General features: G+C 36.8%; 1 protein-coding gene across 1 annotated transcript in view; it reads right to left on the bottom strand.

Moving 5' to 3' along the window:
- MAGT1 (magnesium transporter 1) overlaps nt 1–19,096 on the bottom strand; it is a 54,708-nt gene that overhangs the window by 11,018 nt on the left and 24,594 nt on the right. The window contains exons 3-7 of the mRNA XM_004378896.2: nt 15,706–15,823; nt 12,126–12,266; nt 11,491–11,631; nt 10,822–10,911; nt 10,108–10,171 (exon numbers count right to left, since the gene is read on the bottom strand). Coding sequence (XP_004378953.1) covers nt 10,108–10,171; nt 10,822–10,911; nt 11,491–11,631; nt 12,126–12,266; nt 15,706–15,823 — 554 coding nt within the window. The remainder of the gene's footprint in view (nt 1–10,107; nt 10,172–10,821; nt 10,912–11,490; nt 11,632–12,125; nt 12,267–15,705; nt 15,824–19,096) is intronic.

Here is a 19,096-nt window from a genome sequence, read left to right as displayed (position 1 = left end):
CTTTACTTATTCGGGGCTTCTTCCCTTTCCATATAAAGTTAATGATTAGTTTTTCCATCTCTTTGAAGAATGTTGCTGGTATTTGGATTGGGATTGCATTGTATTTGTAAATTGCTTTGGGTAGAATAGTGGCTGAGCACTTTAAACTGTTTGAATCACCTAGGGACTCCAGCTTAATAACAACCAAAAAACCAAACTCATTGCAGTCAAGTCAATTATAACTCATAGAGACCCTACAGAACAGAGAAGAACTGCTCCAGGGTTTCCAGGGCTGCAAATCCTTATGGAAGCAGACTACCACATCTTTCTTCTACAGAGCAGCAGGTGGGTTCAAACTGCCAACCTTTTAGTTAGCAGCCAAGCACTTAACCACTGCAACACCAGGGTTCCCTCTGCTTAATAATAGGAGGACCATAAACACAAAATAGAACTACTCATGCAAACAGGTAACATGTGGCATGGTTGAATGCTAAAATAAGTAAAACGGAATTTTGAAACACGTAGAATGTGCCTAGTAGAAAAGAAGGATTCACCCTACAGTTTCGTGAATACTAACAGCAGTTAAAATTTCCCAAACTGAACAGGAACAAGACAAGGATGCCCCTTTATCACCACTACTATTTAACATTGTGTTGGAAATCCTAGCTAGAGCAATAAGGCAAGAAAAAGAAATAAAGGGCATCTAAATTGGAAAGGAGGAAGTAGAATTATCCGTATTTGCAAATGATATATGATACTATACATAGAGAACTCCAAAGATTTCACAAGAAAACTACTGGAACTAATAGAAAGATTCAGCAGGATACAAGATCAACATATAAAAATCAGTTGGCTTCTTATATGCAAACAAAGAGAACGTCAAAAAGTAAATCAGGAAAACAATACCATTTATAATAGCCCCTAAAAAGATAAAATACTTAGGAATAAATCTAACCAGAGATGTAAAAGACCAATACAAAGAAAACTACAGAACACTACTGCAAAAAACCCAAAGAGACCTACATATATGGAAAAACATTACATGCTCATGGATGGGAAGACTCTAAACAGTGTAAATGTCAGTTCTACCCAAAGCAAACTACAGATATAATGCAATCCCAATCCAAATACCAACAGCATTCTTTAACAACGTGGAAAAACTGATCATCAACTTTACATGGAAAGGAAAGATGCCCCGAGTAAGCAAAGTATTATAGCAGGAAAAGAACAAAATAAGAGGCCTCACACTACCTGATCTCAGAAACTACTACACAGCCAAATCGAAACCAAAACCAAACCTGTTGCCGTCAAGTCAATTTTAACTCATAGCAACCCTGTATGACAGAGTAGAACTGTCTCATAGGGTTTCCAAGGAGTGGCTGGTGGATTCGAACTTCTGACCTTTTTGTTAGCGGCAGAGCTCTTAACCATCATGCCACCAAGGCTCCTGCATTCAAACATACATGGGTATAATTAAGCAGAAAGGAGAAAATAGGTATTCTAGTGGAGCATGAATTGATAATTTGCTCTATAATTTGTCTACTCATTCCTTCACTGCCATCTTGCACTCTCTTCAAAACCCTCTTAGAGGTGATGCCCATTCCTCATGTTTTTGCTTGCTCAGCCAAGTCTTCTTCTCCACAACTGATGTGATAAAGTTTTTGTTTCTTTGTTTGGCTTACTAAGGTTCTTTACATCCAGCTATGCACAAAGACTGATCATTTCTATAGGCTTTGGTTACAGAATAATACCTGATTAATGGTTGAAACTTCTGTTTTTGGACCTGCCTTCGAACCAGGATCTACATATGCTTTTGCTTTTAATGAACTTTGTACCTCGATATATCCCCAACATGTCTGTCAGTCTGTCATACCGTGGGGGCTTGCGTGTTGCTGTGATGCGGGAAGCTATGCCACCGGTATTCAAATACTAGCAGGGTCAGCTGTGGCAGACAAGTTTCAGCTGAGCTTCCAGACTAAAGCATACTAGGAAGAAGGACCCGGCAGTCTACTTCTGAAAAGAATTAGCCAGTGAAAACCTTATGAAGAACAGCGGACCACTGTCTGATATAGTGCCAGAAGATGAGTCCCTAAGGTTGGAAGGCACTCAAAATATGACTGGGGAAGCACTGCCTCCTCAAAGTAGAGTCGATCTTAATGATGTGGATGGAGTCAAGCATTCGGGACCTTCATTTGCTAATGCGGCATGACTCAAAATGAGAAGAAACAGTTGCAAACATCCATTAATAACCAGAACATGGAATGTACGAAGTATGAATCTAGGAAAATTGGAAATTGTCAAAAATGAAATGGAATGCAGAAACATTGATATCCTAGGCATTAGTGAGCTGAAATGGACTGGTATTGGCCATTTTGAATCGGACAATCATATGGTCTACTATGCTGAGAATGACAACTTGAAGAGGAATGGCATTGCATTCATCGCCAAAAAGAACATTTCAAGATCTATCCTGAAGTACAATACTGTCAGTAATAGGATAATATCCATATCCCAACAAGGAAGACCAGTTAATACGACTATTATTCAAATTTACGCACCAATCACTAAGGCCAAAGATGAAGAAATTGAAGATTCTTACCAACTTCTGCAGTCTGAAACTGATTGAACATGCAATCAGGATGCATTGATAATTACTGGTGATTGAAACGCGAAAGTTGGAAAACGAAGAAGGATTGGTAGTTGGAAAACAGGGCTTTGGTGATAGAAACGATGCTGGAGATCGCATGATAGAATTTTGCAAGACCAACGACTTCTTTATTGCAAATACCTTTTTGAACAACATAAACGGTGACTATACACGTGGCCGTCACCGGATGGAATACATAGGAATAAAATCGACTATATCTGTGGAAAAAGACAATGGAAAAGCTCAATATCATCAGTCAGAACAAGGCCAGGGGCAGACTGCGGAACAGACTATTAGTAGTTCACATGCAAGTTCAAGTTGAAACTGAAGAAAATTAGAACAAGTCCACGGGAACCAAAGTACGAACTTGAGTATTTCCCACTTGAATTTAGAAATCATCTCAAGAAACGATCTGATGCGTTGAACACTAATAACCAAAGACCAGACAAGTTATGAAATGACGTCAAGGATACCATACATGAAGAAATCAAAAAATCATTAAAAAGACAGGAAAGAAAGAAAAGACCAAAATGGATGTCAGAAGAGATTCTGAATCTTCCTCTTGCACGTTGAGTAGCTAAAGTGAAAGGAAGAAATGATGAAGTAAAAGAGCTGAACAGAAGATTTCAAAGGGCTGGAGAAGACAAAGTAAAGTATTATAATGACATGTACAAAGAGCTGGAGATAGGAAACCAAAAGGGAAGAACAGGTTTGGCATTTCCCAAGCTGAAAGAACTGAAGAAAAAATTCAAGCTTCGAGTTGCAATAGTGAAGGATTGATTCTACAGGGAAAATATTAAACGATGCAGGAAGCATCAAAAGAAGATGGAAGGAATACAGAGTCACTATACCAAAAAGAATTGGTCAACGTTCAACCATTTCAGGAGATAGCATATGATCAGGAACTGAATGCACTGAAGGAAGAAGTCGAAGCTGCATTGAAGCCACTGGTGAAAAACAAGGCTCCAGGAATTGACAGAATACCAATTGAGATGTTTCAACAAACGAATGCAGCACTGGAAATGCTCGATCATCTATGCCAAGAAATTTGGAAGACAGCTATCTGGCCAACTGACTGGAAGAGATCCATATTTATGCCTATTCCCAAGAAAGGTGATCCAACCAAATGTGGAAATTATGGAACAATATCATTAATATCACATGCAAATAAAATTTTGCCGAAGATCATTCAAAAGTAGCTGCAGCAGTATATTGACAGGAAACTGCCAGACATTCAAGTCGGATTCAGAAGAGGACGTGGAACCAGGGATATCACTGCTGATGTCAGATGGATCTTGAATTAAAGCAGAGAATACCAGAAAGATGTTTACCTGTGTTTTATTGACTATGCAAAGGCATTCATTTGACTGCGTGGATCATAACAAATTACGGATAACATTGAGAAGAATGGGAATTCCAGAACACTTAAGTGTGCTCAAGAGGCAGTCATTCGAACAGAACAAGGGGATACTGCGTGGTTTAAAGTCAGGAAGGTGTTTTCAGGGTTGTATTCTTTCACCATACCTATTCAATCTGTATGCTGAGCAAATAATCTGAGAAGCTGGACTCTATGAAGAAGAACAGGGCATCAAGATTGGAAGAAGACTCATTAACAACCTGCGTTATATAGATGACACAACCTTGCCTGCTGAAAGTGAAGACGACTTGAAGCACTTACTGATGAAGATCAAAGACCACACACCCTTCAGTATGGATTACACCTCAACATAAAGAAAACAAAAATCCTCCCAAATGGATCAATAAGCAACATCATGATAAAGAGAGAAAAGATTGAAGATGTCAAGGATTTCATTTTACTGGGATCTACATTCAGCACCCATGGAAGCAGCAGTCAAGAAATCAAATGACGCATTGCACTGGGCAAATCTGCTCCAGGATACCTCTCTAAAGTGTTAAAAAGCAAAGATGTCACCGTGAAGACTAATGTGCGCCTGACCCAAGCCATGATGTTTTCAATCACCTCATACACAGGTGAAAGCTGGACGATGAATAAGGAAGACTGAGGAAGAACTGATGCCTTTGGATTGTGGTGTTGGCTAAGAATATGGAATACACTGGGGACTGCCAAAAGAAGAAACAAATCTGTCTTGGAAGAAGTACAACCAGAATGTTCCCTAGAAGCAAGGATTGTGAGATTATGTCTCATATACTTTGGACATGGGATCAGTCCCTGGAGAAGGACATCATGCTTGGTAAAGCAGAGGGTCAGCAAAAAAGAGGAAGAAACTCAACGAGATGGATTGACACAGTGGCTGCAATAATGGGCTCAAGCATAACAACGATTGTGAGGATGGTGCAGGAGCAGGCAGTGTTTTGTTCTGTTATACGTAGGGTTGCTATGAGTCGGAACCGACTCGATGGCACCTAACAACAACAACCTCGATATATACTACCAAGGTCTCTGTGTGCTGTTGTTTATTAGCTGTCAAGAGCTATGATGCACTTCCATGTGTATTGTTTCATTACATTTACTGATTCATTAAACATTTACTAACACTGCCTACTGTATGCCAGGAAAGGTGTTGTCAGGGTTGTATTCTTTCACCATGCCTATTCAATCTATATGCTAGGCAAATAATCCGAGAAGCTGGAGTGGAGTATAGTTGAATGGAGTATAGACCCTTCCTTGAACAAGTTTATACTCTAGTAGGGGATACAAACAATGAAATAAAAATGTAATTATATTATAATGGTTAAATGTTACTCTGAGAGAAGTGAAGAAAAATTAAAGGAAGTGGTATTCCATAACATACAAAACTAGGCTATTAAGAGAGCTAGTAGAATTAAAGTATATCAAATATGACAAAGAGAAAGACGTTCACATAAAATGAAGCATAATTACAAAATTGTGGGAAAATGTTCAAATTACTTTATTGTGATTCAAGGTACATTTAAATAATGAGGTACGATTTCTTTGCCTACTGAATTAGAAGCTAAAAAAAATAAGAATAAATAATATTGGCTAGGACTTGCCACGGATACCAGTGCATTTATAGATTTCTGGCAGCAAAATCCTTTTAGAAAACAATTTGGACGTCCATCAGGAGTAACAGACAGATTTGTACCCTTTGTTTTGAATTTTACTCCCGGAAATTTGGAAATATGTGAAATTATTTTTATTTCCTAGAAAACGTTCTTTGCAATGTTCAACAATAGGAGAATAACTGAATTGTGATATACGCATTATATAAACATTAAAAATGTTGACTATTTTTTCTTTTCCTTGTCTGTATTTTCTGATAACTGTGTAACCTTCACATATTTTTGTAACTATGAAGGCCATACAACATAGAAAATGCTTATAATACATTCAGATACAAAACCATATATAAAGTATATCTACAACTACAAAAAAAGACACCCCCTCTCCACAAAACATACACATGGGCAAAGAATGCAAGAGCATATGTAAAAATAAACATGGTTTTTTATGTTAAGGTTTTATAGTTAAAAATTTTCCAGACTGCTACTTTATTTTTAAAATCCAAACATATTTATTGTATGATTCCATTTATGTAAAGTTAAAAAGTAGGCAAAACTAATCCAACGGTTAGAAGTCAGGATGGTAGTTACCTTTGGGCAGGAAGATAGCAATCAGGAGGGGTCACGATGGGGGGAACGTTCTGGGATATGGGTAAAGTTTTATTTCTTGATCTGGGTGGTGGTTATACAGGTGTGATCATTTTGTGAAATTTTATCAAACAGTATACTTATGATTTGTAAACTTTTCTGCATGAATGTAATACTTCAATTAAAAACTGTTAAATGTAATTTTAAAAGTTGCGTAGTAGATCAGGCAACTCATTATATAGTTTGCTTTATTAATCATACAGTAAATGGTATAATACTAAAATGCTTATAAATACATGGGCATTTTCCAAAATCATAACTACTACTTAGTAGTAGTCTCTTCTACTAATTCTTATCAACATAGAAATTGTAGACTTTGAGTCTTTAGTCTTCATGTCTACTAAAAAAAGGGGAAGGAGGAATTTAAGCCTTCCCCAATATTCCCTATCCCAAAGAAAGTTAAATAGCTTCCTTCATTGTCTCACCATCATATCTAGTACACAGTACTTAGTGTCTTATAATCTGTATACATGCCTATTTGCCCCAGTATTATAAGTTCCTTAGGCAAATCACGTATTCATAACATTTGGCAAAATAATTGCTCAGCAAATATTACTTGACCCTTCCCAACCACTACCGAAAAAGAAAAAGCAAAATAAGAAAAAATATCACCCTGAAAAAAAATCCTATTTCGCATACTAATCACAAAACTCACAAGAATGTCTATATTCCAACAAGCTTGCAATATTTTCCAAATGTATGAGAAACTTTAAGCAATGTTTAACCTTTAGCTAGAAAAAGTAAAAAAAATTCTGATTTCTTAAACCTCTATGTAATTACATATAAATTTAGGACAAAGCTAAAAGACCAATAAACTGCAAGTCAATTAATATTTAACAATTTTAACTACCTTTTTTGCTTACTGTGCAATTTCAAAGTACTATTAATTGAGTACTTTTAATCGAGTACATTTTAGATACTGAAAAATTTCCAAGGTATAATAATCCATCAAACCATAAATGAACATTTTCAACTTAAATCCTACTATTTAAAAGCCATAAGGTTTGGGCTATATATATACATGTGGGTGTGTGTATATATTATATATATTTTTTTTTTGGTAATCTTCTTTTTTACCATAGGGACCAAGTATTTATTATTCTCACCTTCTAATCTTCTCAGCTCACCATTCCACAGCTACATAGATAAACTCTCCTGGCTTCAGGCTGAATTTTAAGCAGTAAATGTATTTTCCATATTGTTATTGTTGTTAGCTGCTATCGAGTCAGACTCCGATTCATGGCAACCCCAGGCATAACGCAACCGAACTGTTTTGATCCATAGGGTTTTCACTGGCTGATTTTCAAAAGTAGACTGTCAGGCCTTTCTTCATAGTCTGTCTTTGTCTAGAAGCTCTGCGAAAACCTGCTCAGCATCACAGCAACACGCAAGCCTCTACGGATACATGGGTGGTGGCTGCACTTGAGGTGCACTGGCCCAAAATTGAATCTGGATCTTTCACATTGAAGGCAAAAATTCTGAATCACTTGAACAACCACTGCCCTCAATTTCCATATTAGGTAAGAAAATTGTTTTGAAAAAATACTGTTTTCCCAAATGTCTTTCAATTAAAACCAAAAGTTAACATTTTTTTCAGAATGTTTGCCTTAGAATCTCTTTATCTAATCATCGACAAAGCAATATAAAACAGGGGAAGATATACACAAACATTTACTAAAGGTGGTATTTTCAGTAGTTTTGAATTTTTTCTTGTTACTTATTGGTATTTTCTAAATTTTCTTTAATGACTGCATTACTTTTATAATCAGAAAATAATTCTTTCTTAAACAAATTTATGCATATTGATTGCAACCACTTTCAAAGTTCTTAGCCTATTTTAGCCAGTACAACCCATTTTCAACATAATAAGGGCTGAATTAGATGACTTCTAATCATCTAGTTGAAGAAGTGAGAAAGCAGAGCCAATGACTTTACCACCAGGTTATTGGGCAGATTCTCCAACAGCCTGTGCTACAACTGATTCCAGTTTATCTGCGGGGTGTGAAATCACCTTGGAGAAAACAATTTGGCCTTTGTTCTCGGTTCTTTCTAGCCACACCAACACCTAAGGCTAATGAATGGGGGCTGACCGGACCAAGAGGGACCACCTGGGGACCCGATGCTGACTAACCCACATGAAGCATGATGTAATCTATCACGGCTATGTGGGGAGGCCAATGAGAACCCTGAACCCTCAGGCTCAGTGGCGCTTCCTGGTTGGTGACCAAGCACAGGAGAGGGTAGTGTATCCCTCTTTAGGACATGAAAGCTCTGTTCTGTGACCCCTCCCAGACCTCACCCTATGTGTCTCTTCATTTGTACCCTTTTTGGTTGTAATAAAGCTGTAGCCATAAATATGGTATACTCTCTGTGAGATTGTGAGATGTTCCAATGAATTAACAAACCCACAGTGGCAGTGAGAGCCAGCATGCGCTGGTGTCTGCCTATTTGGCAGTCTGAAAGAAGGTACCCTTCTAATGCACGAGCCCTGTCCTAGCTCTGAGTGACTAGGATCTGGTTGCATGGGTATCTGGTCTGAAAGACCGTGTCCATCTAACTTGTGAGCTCTGACCCAGCTCTGGCGACGAAGATGGAGAAGTGGGAAGGTGAGGACCGGATTGGATTCATGCTGATCTTTACCACACAGTAATGAAGGTGGGATTTACCCACTGTGCCCGTGGCTTAAGTGCAATATCATTGTCAGGACACCTTGGCTAAGAAGCACAATTCTAGGAACAATTACATTTGTTTACCTTGTTGATTTGTTTCAAAGAGTTACTACTTATACATTCAGGTAAGTATAAGCTGATCAGCAGTACTATGAAATTTAGACTCTTACCTATCTGATGTCACTCTTATTTATCCTTGCAGCTTACAGAGGCATCAATTTTCAGATGTGAGAAAGTAAAAATTAGCTTGGATTGAAAAAATCTGCTCCGCCATTGAAGAGGATAGAACAACAAACACATAAAGCCAGCTGCAACTATAAAATGTCATAATGACTCCCATGTTTGAGTAACTGCTGCTTTTTTACTCACTGACACTGTTGTCTAAAATCGTAACAACAAAACCAACCAACCCATTGCCACTGAGTCTATTCTGACTCATAGCAACCCTATAGGACACAGCAGAACTGCCTCATAGGGTTTCTAAAGCTGTAAATTTTTACGGATGCAGACTGCCACATCTTTCTCCCGTGGAGCAACTGGTGGGTTCCACTTTTGGGTCGCAGCCAAACGCTTAACCACTGCGCTACCAGGGCTACTTTGAAATTATACCTGTAAGAATGAAACATTCCATTCTTGCCTGGAGGAGCGAAGTCACTTAGAAGCAAAGAAGTAACTTCAAATTACAACCAAGAAACAGTTTCAAATAAGGAGTTTCTGAAAACAAAATTCAACATTCATCTTAAATTTGTAGTTTACAAGGAAACAAAACCCTGGGTCCACTTTACAGTCCAGACCTGATGTTGACCCCTTTATACTCAGCCTTGCTTTGCTTTCAGCCTATCAAAACATTGCTTCATTTAGACTTTACCTAAACTCTACCCTTCCTCAAATTCCTATAACTATCTTTTCCTTTGGTAAGATGCCCCGTTTCTCTGATGTACAGCAATGAGCCAATAAATCTGACTTTATCAGACTGCAGGTTTGTCCCTAGTCATCTTTAGTTGATTGAGCTAAGACAGATAACACAATAATATGATTCCCAAAGGATATTATGACCTGTTTGAATAAGACAGGAGCCCCAAACAAACACTATAGAGACAATACTAGAATGTGAGAAAATAGACAAATTATAACGCAGCACAAGGATTACAAAGAGGATACTAAACAAAAGAACAATGTGTGTTTCAGCTACAAACTGGGCTTGGCTGCTTCCATGGATATAATTCTGGGGGAAAAAAGACAAAATGGAATCTTTAAATATATATTAAATTTTCGCATCCTAACACTAAAATGGGCTATTTTTAAATGCTATAAAAATATTAATTCACCCAATGTATGTAAGCATGTAATATACTTTAGGTCTGTGGCATTCATCAGGAAATAAGTTGAGTTACTATACAAGCTATTTCTGTATTATTTATTCTTTATTTGTATTTTCACTGTATTTATACTATGTTTAACAGTAGAATAGCTGAAAGACTAGTATTTAAGTGTACAAGAGCATGAGGTACAATAATGTAGACTGCATGAAGACAGGGACCGTGTTTTTCTTGTTTACCACTATATAACACCTAGCACAGTACCTGGAACAGTGGATGCTCAAGTATTTGATCAATTATTCTACTGTATTTAGATGAATGCTGACATTCGTTCTTAACCAGCTCAGTCAAAAGGACTCATAAAATGAGATAAGAAACTTCCCATTTTTAAGAGAACAGCGTGGTATTTTCATCAATTGAAGCTTGTTAACAACTGAGAGATGGAAAAGTCAAAAATAAATCTAGTTACTTCATATGTTGGCACTGTTCTCTCAGGGTAATAATCATTAAGGTTAACTTTGGTATACAATAGAAAGAAACCCTGGCCTTTCCTTACCACATGTCCTGTGTGGGGATTCTTATGAGCATATGGTGGTCCTCTTATATGGTTCCACATTTGACCAGATGTCATAGCAAGCACAAAACACTAGGAAACAAAAAGTAATGAGATATTTATACAATATGGTTCAGATGTTCCCACCTTGATTCGATTAGCTGGTATAAAAGTATATCTGTTCAGATAATATATGCTGAAGAAAATTATTTTCAGATAAGTGATGCCTTTCTTTTTTCATTTTTTTTAGTGATGACTTTCTTAAGGCCTATGTCTTAACCACAAGGATCACAAGAATCACAATTCAATAATATTTACTTCAGAAAGAAAACATTACTTTAAAATCATAAATAAGCTGACACAAATTTCAAAATTTAAGTTTGAAAAGGCCCTTTAGAAGAATATTTTCAAAAGAACCGCAGGTTTTGATGGAACTGACAGCCTATCATTTAGATTGAATAAAACTGGGTATAATCAGGTCCTCTCAGCTCTCGTGATCCGTAATGAAATAACAGAGGAAATAAACTGATTTCAAGGCAGAAAATTAAAATATGTAAACTCCTTTCCTTCAGGTAAGAAATAAACAAAATGCTACTTCTCATATAAATGAAAGCTTACCTGAAACTACAATATTAAGAGTTTACCTCAATTTTTCTTCTAAAATTCACTCACCAAAGCCGCAAAAGCCCATCCAGTTTTGTTAAAGAGAAATTCCATATTGCTTCTTCGAAGATACACAAGTCCACCAATAACAGCCAAAAGCAATCCCAACATAAGGGGACCAGCATAATTTGGGGGTCTAATTACTCTAATCTAAGTGAAAAGAAGAGAAAAACATTTTAAAGTATAAAATTTATTAATTAATTATATGGGTCGAAATACTTTGAAATGAAAGCAGTCAAAACTGGTATGGTTACCTTGAGGAAAAATTATACTTTTTCATTCCATCCCAATCAAAATAGTTTATATTTTATCCTAAAATGGAATGTAATAGGTACAACAGTCTGTTCAACCACAACATATATAGATCATACTATCTTTTAGATTAAGAAGGATTTGCCAAGTACAGCTAGAGAGTCCACAGACTTAAAAAAGTCAAAGGAGTGATCTCCATGCTGAATCCAATAGGGTTATACAGGATGTTTCACTCTTTCATCAGGATGATTCTGTTAAATGCTACTTACGAAGGGTCAGCCAAACTATTCCTTACCACCTCAATGACACAGAGACAAGATCAATTAGGACATCTAAGTAAGATTCAAAGGGGATAACAGCAAAGTAACTTTCTACAAAGTAAGGAAACTTACATTGACATCAGTTCTGTCAGCTATCCACCGGGCAATCTGCTCAGCTGAAAAACCCCGCACCTGCAACTCATATGTATCACCCCGTTTGGGTTTCCCTTTTGCAGGAAAGTTGATGAAAGTTGGAGCTGAATTCATGTTTAGCTGAATAAAAAGTAGTTCATGAAAATATAAATCATCAAGAAAATAATCTCAACTGCAAATATCTTGAAATTTAGGCATTTCACAGATGAGGAAGCCCAGGTTTAGGAAGGTTAAGTGATTTGCCTAACGAATTACAGTCAGTAAGTGGTGGAGCCAAGATTCAAACCCAAGGATGCTTGTGACCTTAACCACTACCTTAAGTTATCAAATATTAATTCTTAGCTAAGAAACCTGCATCCTGAATTTTACTCCATTAGAATGGAAAAATGTTCCCATACTGCAAATATTTTAATCTGTTCAGAGATCATGCAAAAAGAATAAATTTATGAGAACTGTTTCATGTAGCTAAGGCAAGCTCCAAATAGGGTACATCCTCAATCTGGAGGGAATAAGATCAGGATAAGACAATGGCTCTAAAATTGTAGCAAAAAACAATAGAAAATGGTTGCCATATACAGAAATCATCCATTCAAATGGATTTATAAATGTTTACTAATGAGCACTACATTTTTCTATTCTCCATCATGAGACCTGTGGTATCCTTGAAAGACAACACTAGAATTGCTGACATAAAGAGACCCTAACCCACTCATCTGCATTCTATCTTTCCCGACATAGGTAACTGTCCTTGTGGAAAACAGAAAATCTGATTAAGTCCAGGGGAAAGATCCTGACCAACAGATGCAAGCATCAGGTCTCCTCAGTAAGTAAATCCTACAGTAGAGATTGGCTTACATAAGTAATTATAACTTGAAGATATCAGTTAACAAAATAATCCAATTCCCTTGCTTTGATTCTATGCTCACAATAAAACCCTACTAAACAGTAATTTTCTAGACTTTCCCATTAGGGGAGAGAGTATACTGATTAGCGAATATGATTATTTTGGTGTCTCTGGCAGTATATTACAGTGAATTAATGACTTAATAGATAAGCCTTCTGGTTACCAGTGCCCATGGATTTTTACACTTGGTCAGTGTGCACAAGGTCTCCATAGCTAGATAAATTCTGGCTACGCTGTTAAAATTCAATTTCTGGGTCTGCAAAGCTAAGAACCAGACTCTGGACAGTGTTTACTTTACCAAATTCCTGCTCAGATTTTAAGTCAAACTCTTTCTTTGATATTTGTTCAGCTATGCCACCTTTGGACTATTTTCAAAATCTGTCTAATAAATAAACTCAAAACTACATAAGTAGTATATGAATATATTTTCTTTGCAAAAAATTTTAAAAGTATATTATAGGGTTACAGGAACCAAACCCACTCCATTCTGGTAGCCACTATTACCATTTCCAGACCTTTCTAAACTTACTCATATAGATGTGTATATTATCAACAGAAAACATGTAATACTTTGTTTTTGTAACATAAATGATATATTAACTATTATTCTGCAATTTACTTTTTTTAATTCAACCATGTTTGAGATATCTATTCATGATAAAAAAAAACAAACCTGTCGAGTCACTTCCGACTCATAGTACATATATATCAACCTCATCCTCATAATTTATTAAGAAATGATGCTATTATCAGACTTTTAGGGTTTTTCCCCCTTATTTCCAATTAAAAATAATGTTACAAGGAACATCCTTGTACATACATATCTCCCTGTACACATGTGAGAGTGTTTCTCTAGGGTACCAAAAAAAAAAAAAAAAAGAGTCTCAAACCCACTGCTATCGAGTCGATTTAGCTCTGACATGGACTTTATCACTCATGGCAAAAGCAGTAGCCAACATATCAGCATTTTCTTGCGCCAGTTTCCGAAGTCCTAATTCCCAAAGGGGACCAGTGGTCTGCATTATGGGAGATGAATTCCAAGCTTAGGAAAGCCAAATCTTCTATATGGGTGGTAAGCATAAAGTCCTTTTGCTCTGACATGGAGCCCTGGTGGCACAGTGGTTAAGATCTCAGCTTCTAACGGAAAGGTTGTCAGTTCGAATCCACCACCCGTTCCTTGGAAACCCTATGGGGTAGTTCTACTCTGTCCTATAGGGTCCCTATTAGTCGGAATTGACTCGATGGCAACAGGTTTAGTTCTGACATAGGAGTATTGTGTGTCCTGCCACAATTCATGAAACTGTGGCAGGCTAACTTGTTAACTTGCAAGTAGGGTAAAATCTCAGGCTCTTCACAGTTCTTGACACCCTGAAGTAAACAAACCAGTTCAATTTTGTTTAAACTAGGATTTCCCAAACTTAATTTTTCCCAAGTAATTCTTATCAATACACTGTAGAGCAAACTCTGGGAAATGTTACAGCAGGCAATATGGACAACACTATATGGAAGGTAAGTGGACCAGTTAAAAGGCTACTGCATTAGTTCAAGTGAGAGAAGATGAGGGTCTTGGAATGGAAAGGGAGGGAGGTGGCTATGGCAGATATCATAGAAGAAGATGAAGATGACAAAGAAGTGTCACTAATGATATAATATAAAACACAGGAAAACCAGGTTTGGGTAGGAGAAAATAGAAGTTTAATTTGGTACATAATGAATTTTTCAATCAGGAAGTCATCCATGTGAAGATACATAGCAAGGATTTATACTTAGACCTTTCCTTTTATGTTTTGTACAACTATTATTGAATAAAACATGTCCAAATACATGAGTTAGACCAGGGGCAGATGACCCAGTAAGCAAGGCAAGCACGGGCATGTGACAGATTAGTAAGTAAGCACAAGTAAGCCCGTGCTTGCCTTGCTTACTGGGTCATCTGCCACTGCCAGGGATTGTAAATTTGAAAAGAGGCTTTGATTCTGTAGGAAGGTGCTGTGGGGCTGGGAGAGAGACAGATGTCAGCCATACCTAGAAGCAGAATCTTTGATGTGGCAGAAAAATGCGAAATTGTTCACTACAGGTTAATAAGTAAGCACAAGTAAACACATGTTACCTTGCTTATTGGATAATCCACCTCTGTTAGACACATTTATACCCAAAGACAAAATTGAATCTGTGCCCTTAACGTTTATATGCAAAGGGGAAAGAACTAGTAGAGAGGGTGAGGTTAAAAATACAGGTGAGAGGGATCATGAATTGATAGAGCAGGTGGGCATGGGATCCAGGGCACAGTAAAAGGGTTTAGCTCTGAACAAGAAGAATTTTTTCCATTAAGATGAGGCAAGGGGGTAGAACAGGTACCTGGTTTTGTTAAGTACTTTGAAGTGACCACAATATTGCATAATGGTAGCATAATAGTAGGATTCATGCTGCGATTTTAAAAACTTCTTCATAGATAACCAATTTTCATATTCTAACAGGTTAGCAATGACAGCTACATTTCATGGTTAGCTCATGTTTAGCTTTTAGCTCACCAACTATTACAGATCTTAACATACGACCAGTCCTATTTAATTTTTTGTGGCCATTTAAAAAAATGTATTCCACTTTGTCCAGATTTTACCTTTTCTTACTAACAGAATAAACCAAAGATCTTACCATCTGAAATACATCAGAGCCTTCATCAAAATCCACCATAGCAAAAAATATCTTGTTGGTAAATGCACTGGAATATCGCCAGGAGTTTGCCAGGATCTGGAATTCTTCATCAGCTTGCCTGATTGCAATCAGATTTGTGAAGATAGTGTATAAAGCAAATTTTAAAAGCAACCTAGTTAATCAGCAGTGAAATACATCCAAACAAGCAATAGCAAAGTTCTTCCAATGGAGAAAAAACATATTTTTTTTTTAAATGACAAGCAAGTCAGGCTCTTCTGACAGGGTTAGGAAAAAACCTTGGAAAACACTGCCATTGTTTTGGCATAAGAAACCTTAGCCCAAGTGTTGGGAATTTCACCAGAAAGTAGTAATTACATGACTCCACTTCATACTTTGTGCCTATTGCCCATCCTAAAGCTCTTTCAGTGGTCATTGAAAAATCTGGATAATTGTCTCTATAATAATCTTTAATATCCTAAATTACTTCTAAAAGTTCAAGGAGAATATAAAAAGTATCCAATTTTAAAAATCTAAAGCACAGATGCTACTTACCCATTGCCGTCGAGTCGATTCCGACTCATAGCGACCCTACAGGACAGAGTAGAACTGCCCCATAGGGTTTCCAAGGAGTGGCTGGTGGATTCGAACTGCTGACCTTTCGGTTAGCAGCCGAGCTCTAACCACTGTGCAACTAAGGCTCCAGACGCTATTTAGTAAATAAAAATACAGTCAAATGAATTACTAGGGTGAAAGATGAGTCTAGGGAATTCAGATTAATGAAAACCTCAAGTCATCTTTGACTTTTCCCTTATCTTTTATATGCTTTCGGTTTCCAAGATGTGTAAATTCTTCATTTGTGACTATCTTTTAACTCAATTCCTTCTTGCTTATTTCCACTGCTATCATCTAAAGTCAGATTCTTAATGTACGACATTAGTGTATTAAAATACAGACTCTATTCTCTCCCCCTCCAATCCTTCTTACACCACAATATAGATCAGTCTCCCTAAGTGAGCACCTCCCTGAAACCCCTCCTTGTTTCAGAAACCATTGTTGCTTTTTTATTACCTACAGAATAAAGTCTGAAGCTCTTTCACTGGTTATTAAAGTTTTTTTTTTAATTATCTAGCTCCAAATAATGCATCTAGCTTTCATCTAGCCTTATCACTAATCAGTCTCAAACAGGACCCTTAATTCCATAACCTTGTTTACTACTATCTCTGTACCTTTATATACATCAATGCTTCTAACCAGAATAATTTTCTTCTATCTAAATCTGATGCATCTTGTGTAGGCCTAGCACAAGTCCTATCTCCTCCATTAGGCCTATCCTAACCACTCCTATTATATGTCCTTCCTGAAATTTTACAGTATTCATTATGTATACAGTTCATTTGGTACTTAATCATAAATTGCCTTATATTGCCAGATAACTTTTCACATGTGTAACTTATTCCCCTAACCAGATGATAAGGGTAGGGCATCCCTCTTTGACGTCTCATCTCAGCAGCATCAAATATATATATTATACACACTGCTCTTACTTTTTAGTTGTTGAATGAATTTAGGAAAAGCTGAGCTAATTTTAAATTCAGTCTTGTAGAAGGTAAGATACTAGTAAGGAGTCAGGTTAGTAAGAATTCCATTAATTTGCATTTAAGACAAAATTATTAAGGAGTTTGTGCTTATTCTTTGACATTTTTGTACTTTTTAATAAATTTTATCATGTTTTAGGTGAAAGTTTACATAGCAAATCAGGTTCCCATTTAACAATTTTTATACAACGTGTTCCATGACGTTGGTTACATTTTTTTGTATGTATCAACATTGTCATTATTTCCATTCTTTTTGTTCTGTTTCTATTAGTCTAGTTTCCCTGCCCCTCCTTAGCTTCTCATCTTTGTTTTAGGGTAAATGTTGACCATTTGGTCTCGTATAGTTAACTTAAGGATGCACAGTATCCACAGGTGATATTGTTTATTTTATAAGCCAGTCTATTATTTTGATGAAAGGTGACCACTGGAAGTGGCTTCAGTTCAAAGGGTATCTTAGGGTGATAGTCTTGGGGGGTTCTTCTAGTCTCTACCGGTCCAGTAATTCTGACTTTTAGGAATTTGATTTTTGTTCTACATTTTTCTCCCATTTTAACCAGGACCTTCTATTGTGTCTCTGGTCAGAACAGTAGGTAGTGGTAGCTGGGCACCATATAGTTCTTCTGGTCTCAGGCTACAAGAGGCTGTGGTTCTCACAGGCCATTAGTCCTGTGGACTAGTTTCTTCCTTGAGTCTTTGGTTTCCGTCACACTCCTTTGCTCCCAACAGGAAGAGATCATAATTGTATCTTAGATGGCTGCTCTCAAGCTATTAAGACCCCAGATGCTACTCACCAATCTAGGTTATAGAACATTATCTTTCTGAACTATGTTATGCCAGTTGACCTAGACGTCCCCCAAGACTATGGTCCTGAGCCTTCGAACTCAGTCTCACAAGATGTTGGATATGTCTAGGAAGCTACCTTAACTGTGCCCCCTACGTGTTCTATTATATATATGAATATATATGCAGCGCACATAACCACATACATACATATGCCTGTAGGTACACATGTACATGCATACTCCTATACTTACACGTGCCTTCCTATACCCATATATGTGTTCATGTCTAACTACGTAACCACACATATACTTTATTGGTTGTTATTACTGTTGTTGCAAAATTGCCTGTTATAGTATTTACTGAAATTGTCCTTTATTCTTACGTACTTCTTAGTGTCTTCATTTACCTTGGACAAGTTCTGCAGACTTCACCCACATTGGGTATTGCCTTTCTCATCACCAAAAAGTAACAAATGTCTACTATCTAGAAAGTGGACATTCGTGTACACTCTTTATTGCTAGTAAGTGAACTGAATGAATTGGGAGTAATTCTAGATTTTAAGTTTATTCATAGTTACTAGAAATTATTCTTTTTCTTTCTTCTATTCATTTTTTAAAAAAACCTTTTGATTTATATTCAGCAGATACTCCAAAAAATAAACACTTTGGAACCAAATACCTTAACTATCCCCCACCTCCAGGAAGAAAATCTTTTAAGAAAAGCTACCAAGGCTTAGGATAGCATAACATACTATTCTGAAAGAAGGCTATGTATTCTTCACATGGTCCAGGCTGTCAGATTTTGGAAAGTCTCCCAAGTTCTTACTAAATTAATTCTTTACAGGGTGGGTTTGTCATTTCATTTAAAGTGAATTCCCAGATCATATATACTGATCTAAAAATATAAGTAAAAACACACTTAAAAAGTAAAAGCTATTTTTTAAATATCTGCTATTTTGAATTATTCATGGTGTTTCTGTTTAAAGAAAGATCAATCATTATTCCTAAGAACAT

The sequence above is a fragment of the Trichechus manatus genome, unplaced genomic scaffold, assembly GCF_000243295.1.
Source record: "Trichechus manatus latirostris isolate Lorelei unplaced genomic scaffold, TriManLat1.0 scaffold00060, whole genome shotgun sequence".
Classification (NCBI taxonomy): Eukaryota; Metazoa; Chordata; class Mammalia; order Sirenia; family Trichechidae; genus Trichechus; species Trichechus manatus.
Note: the sequence above shows the minus strand (reverse complement) of the source record. Positions and strands in the feature narration are given on the sequence as shown.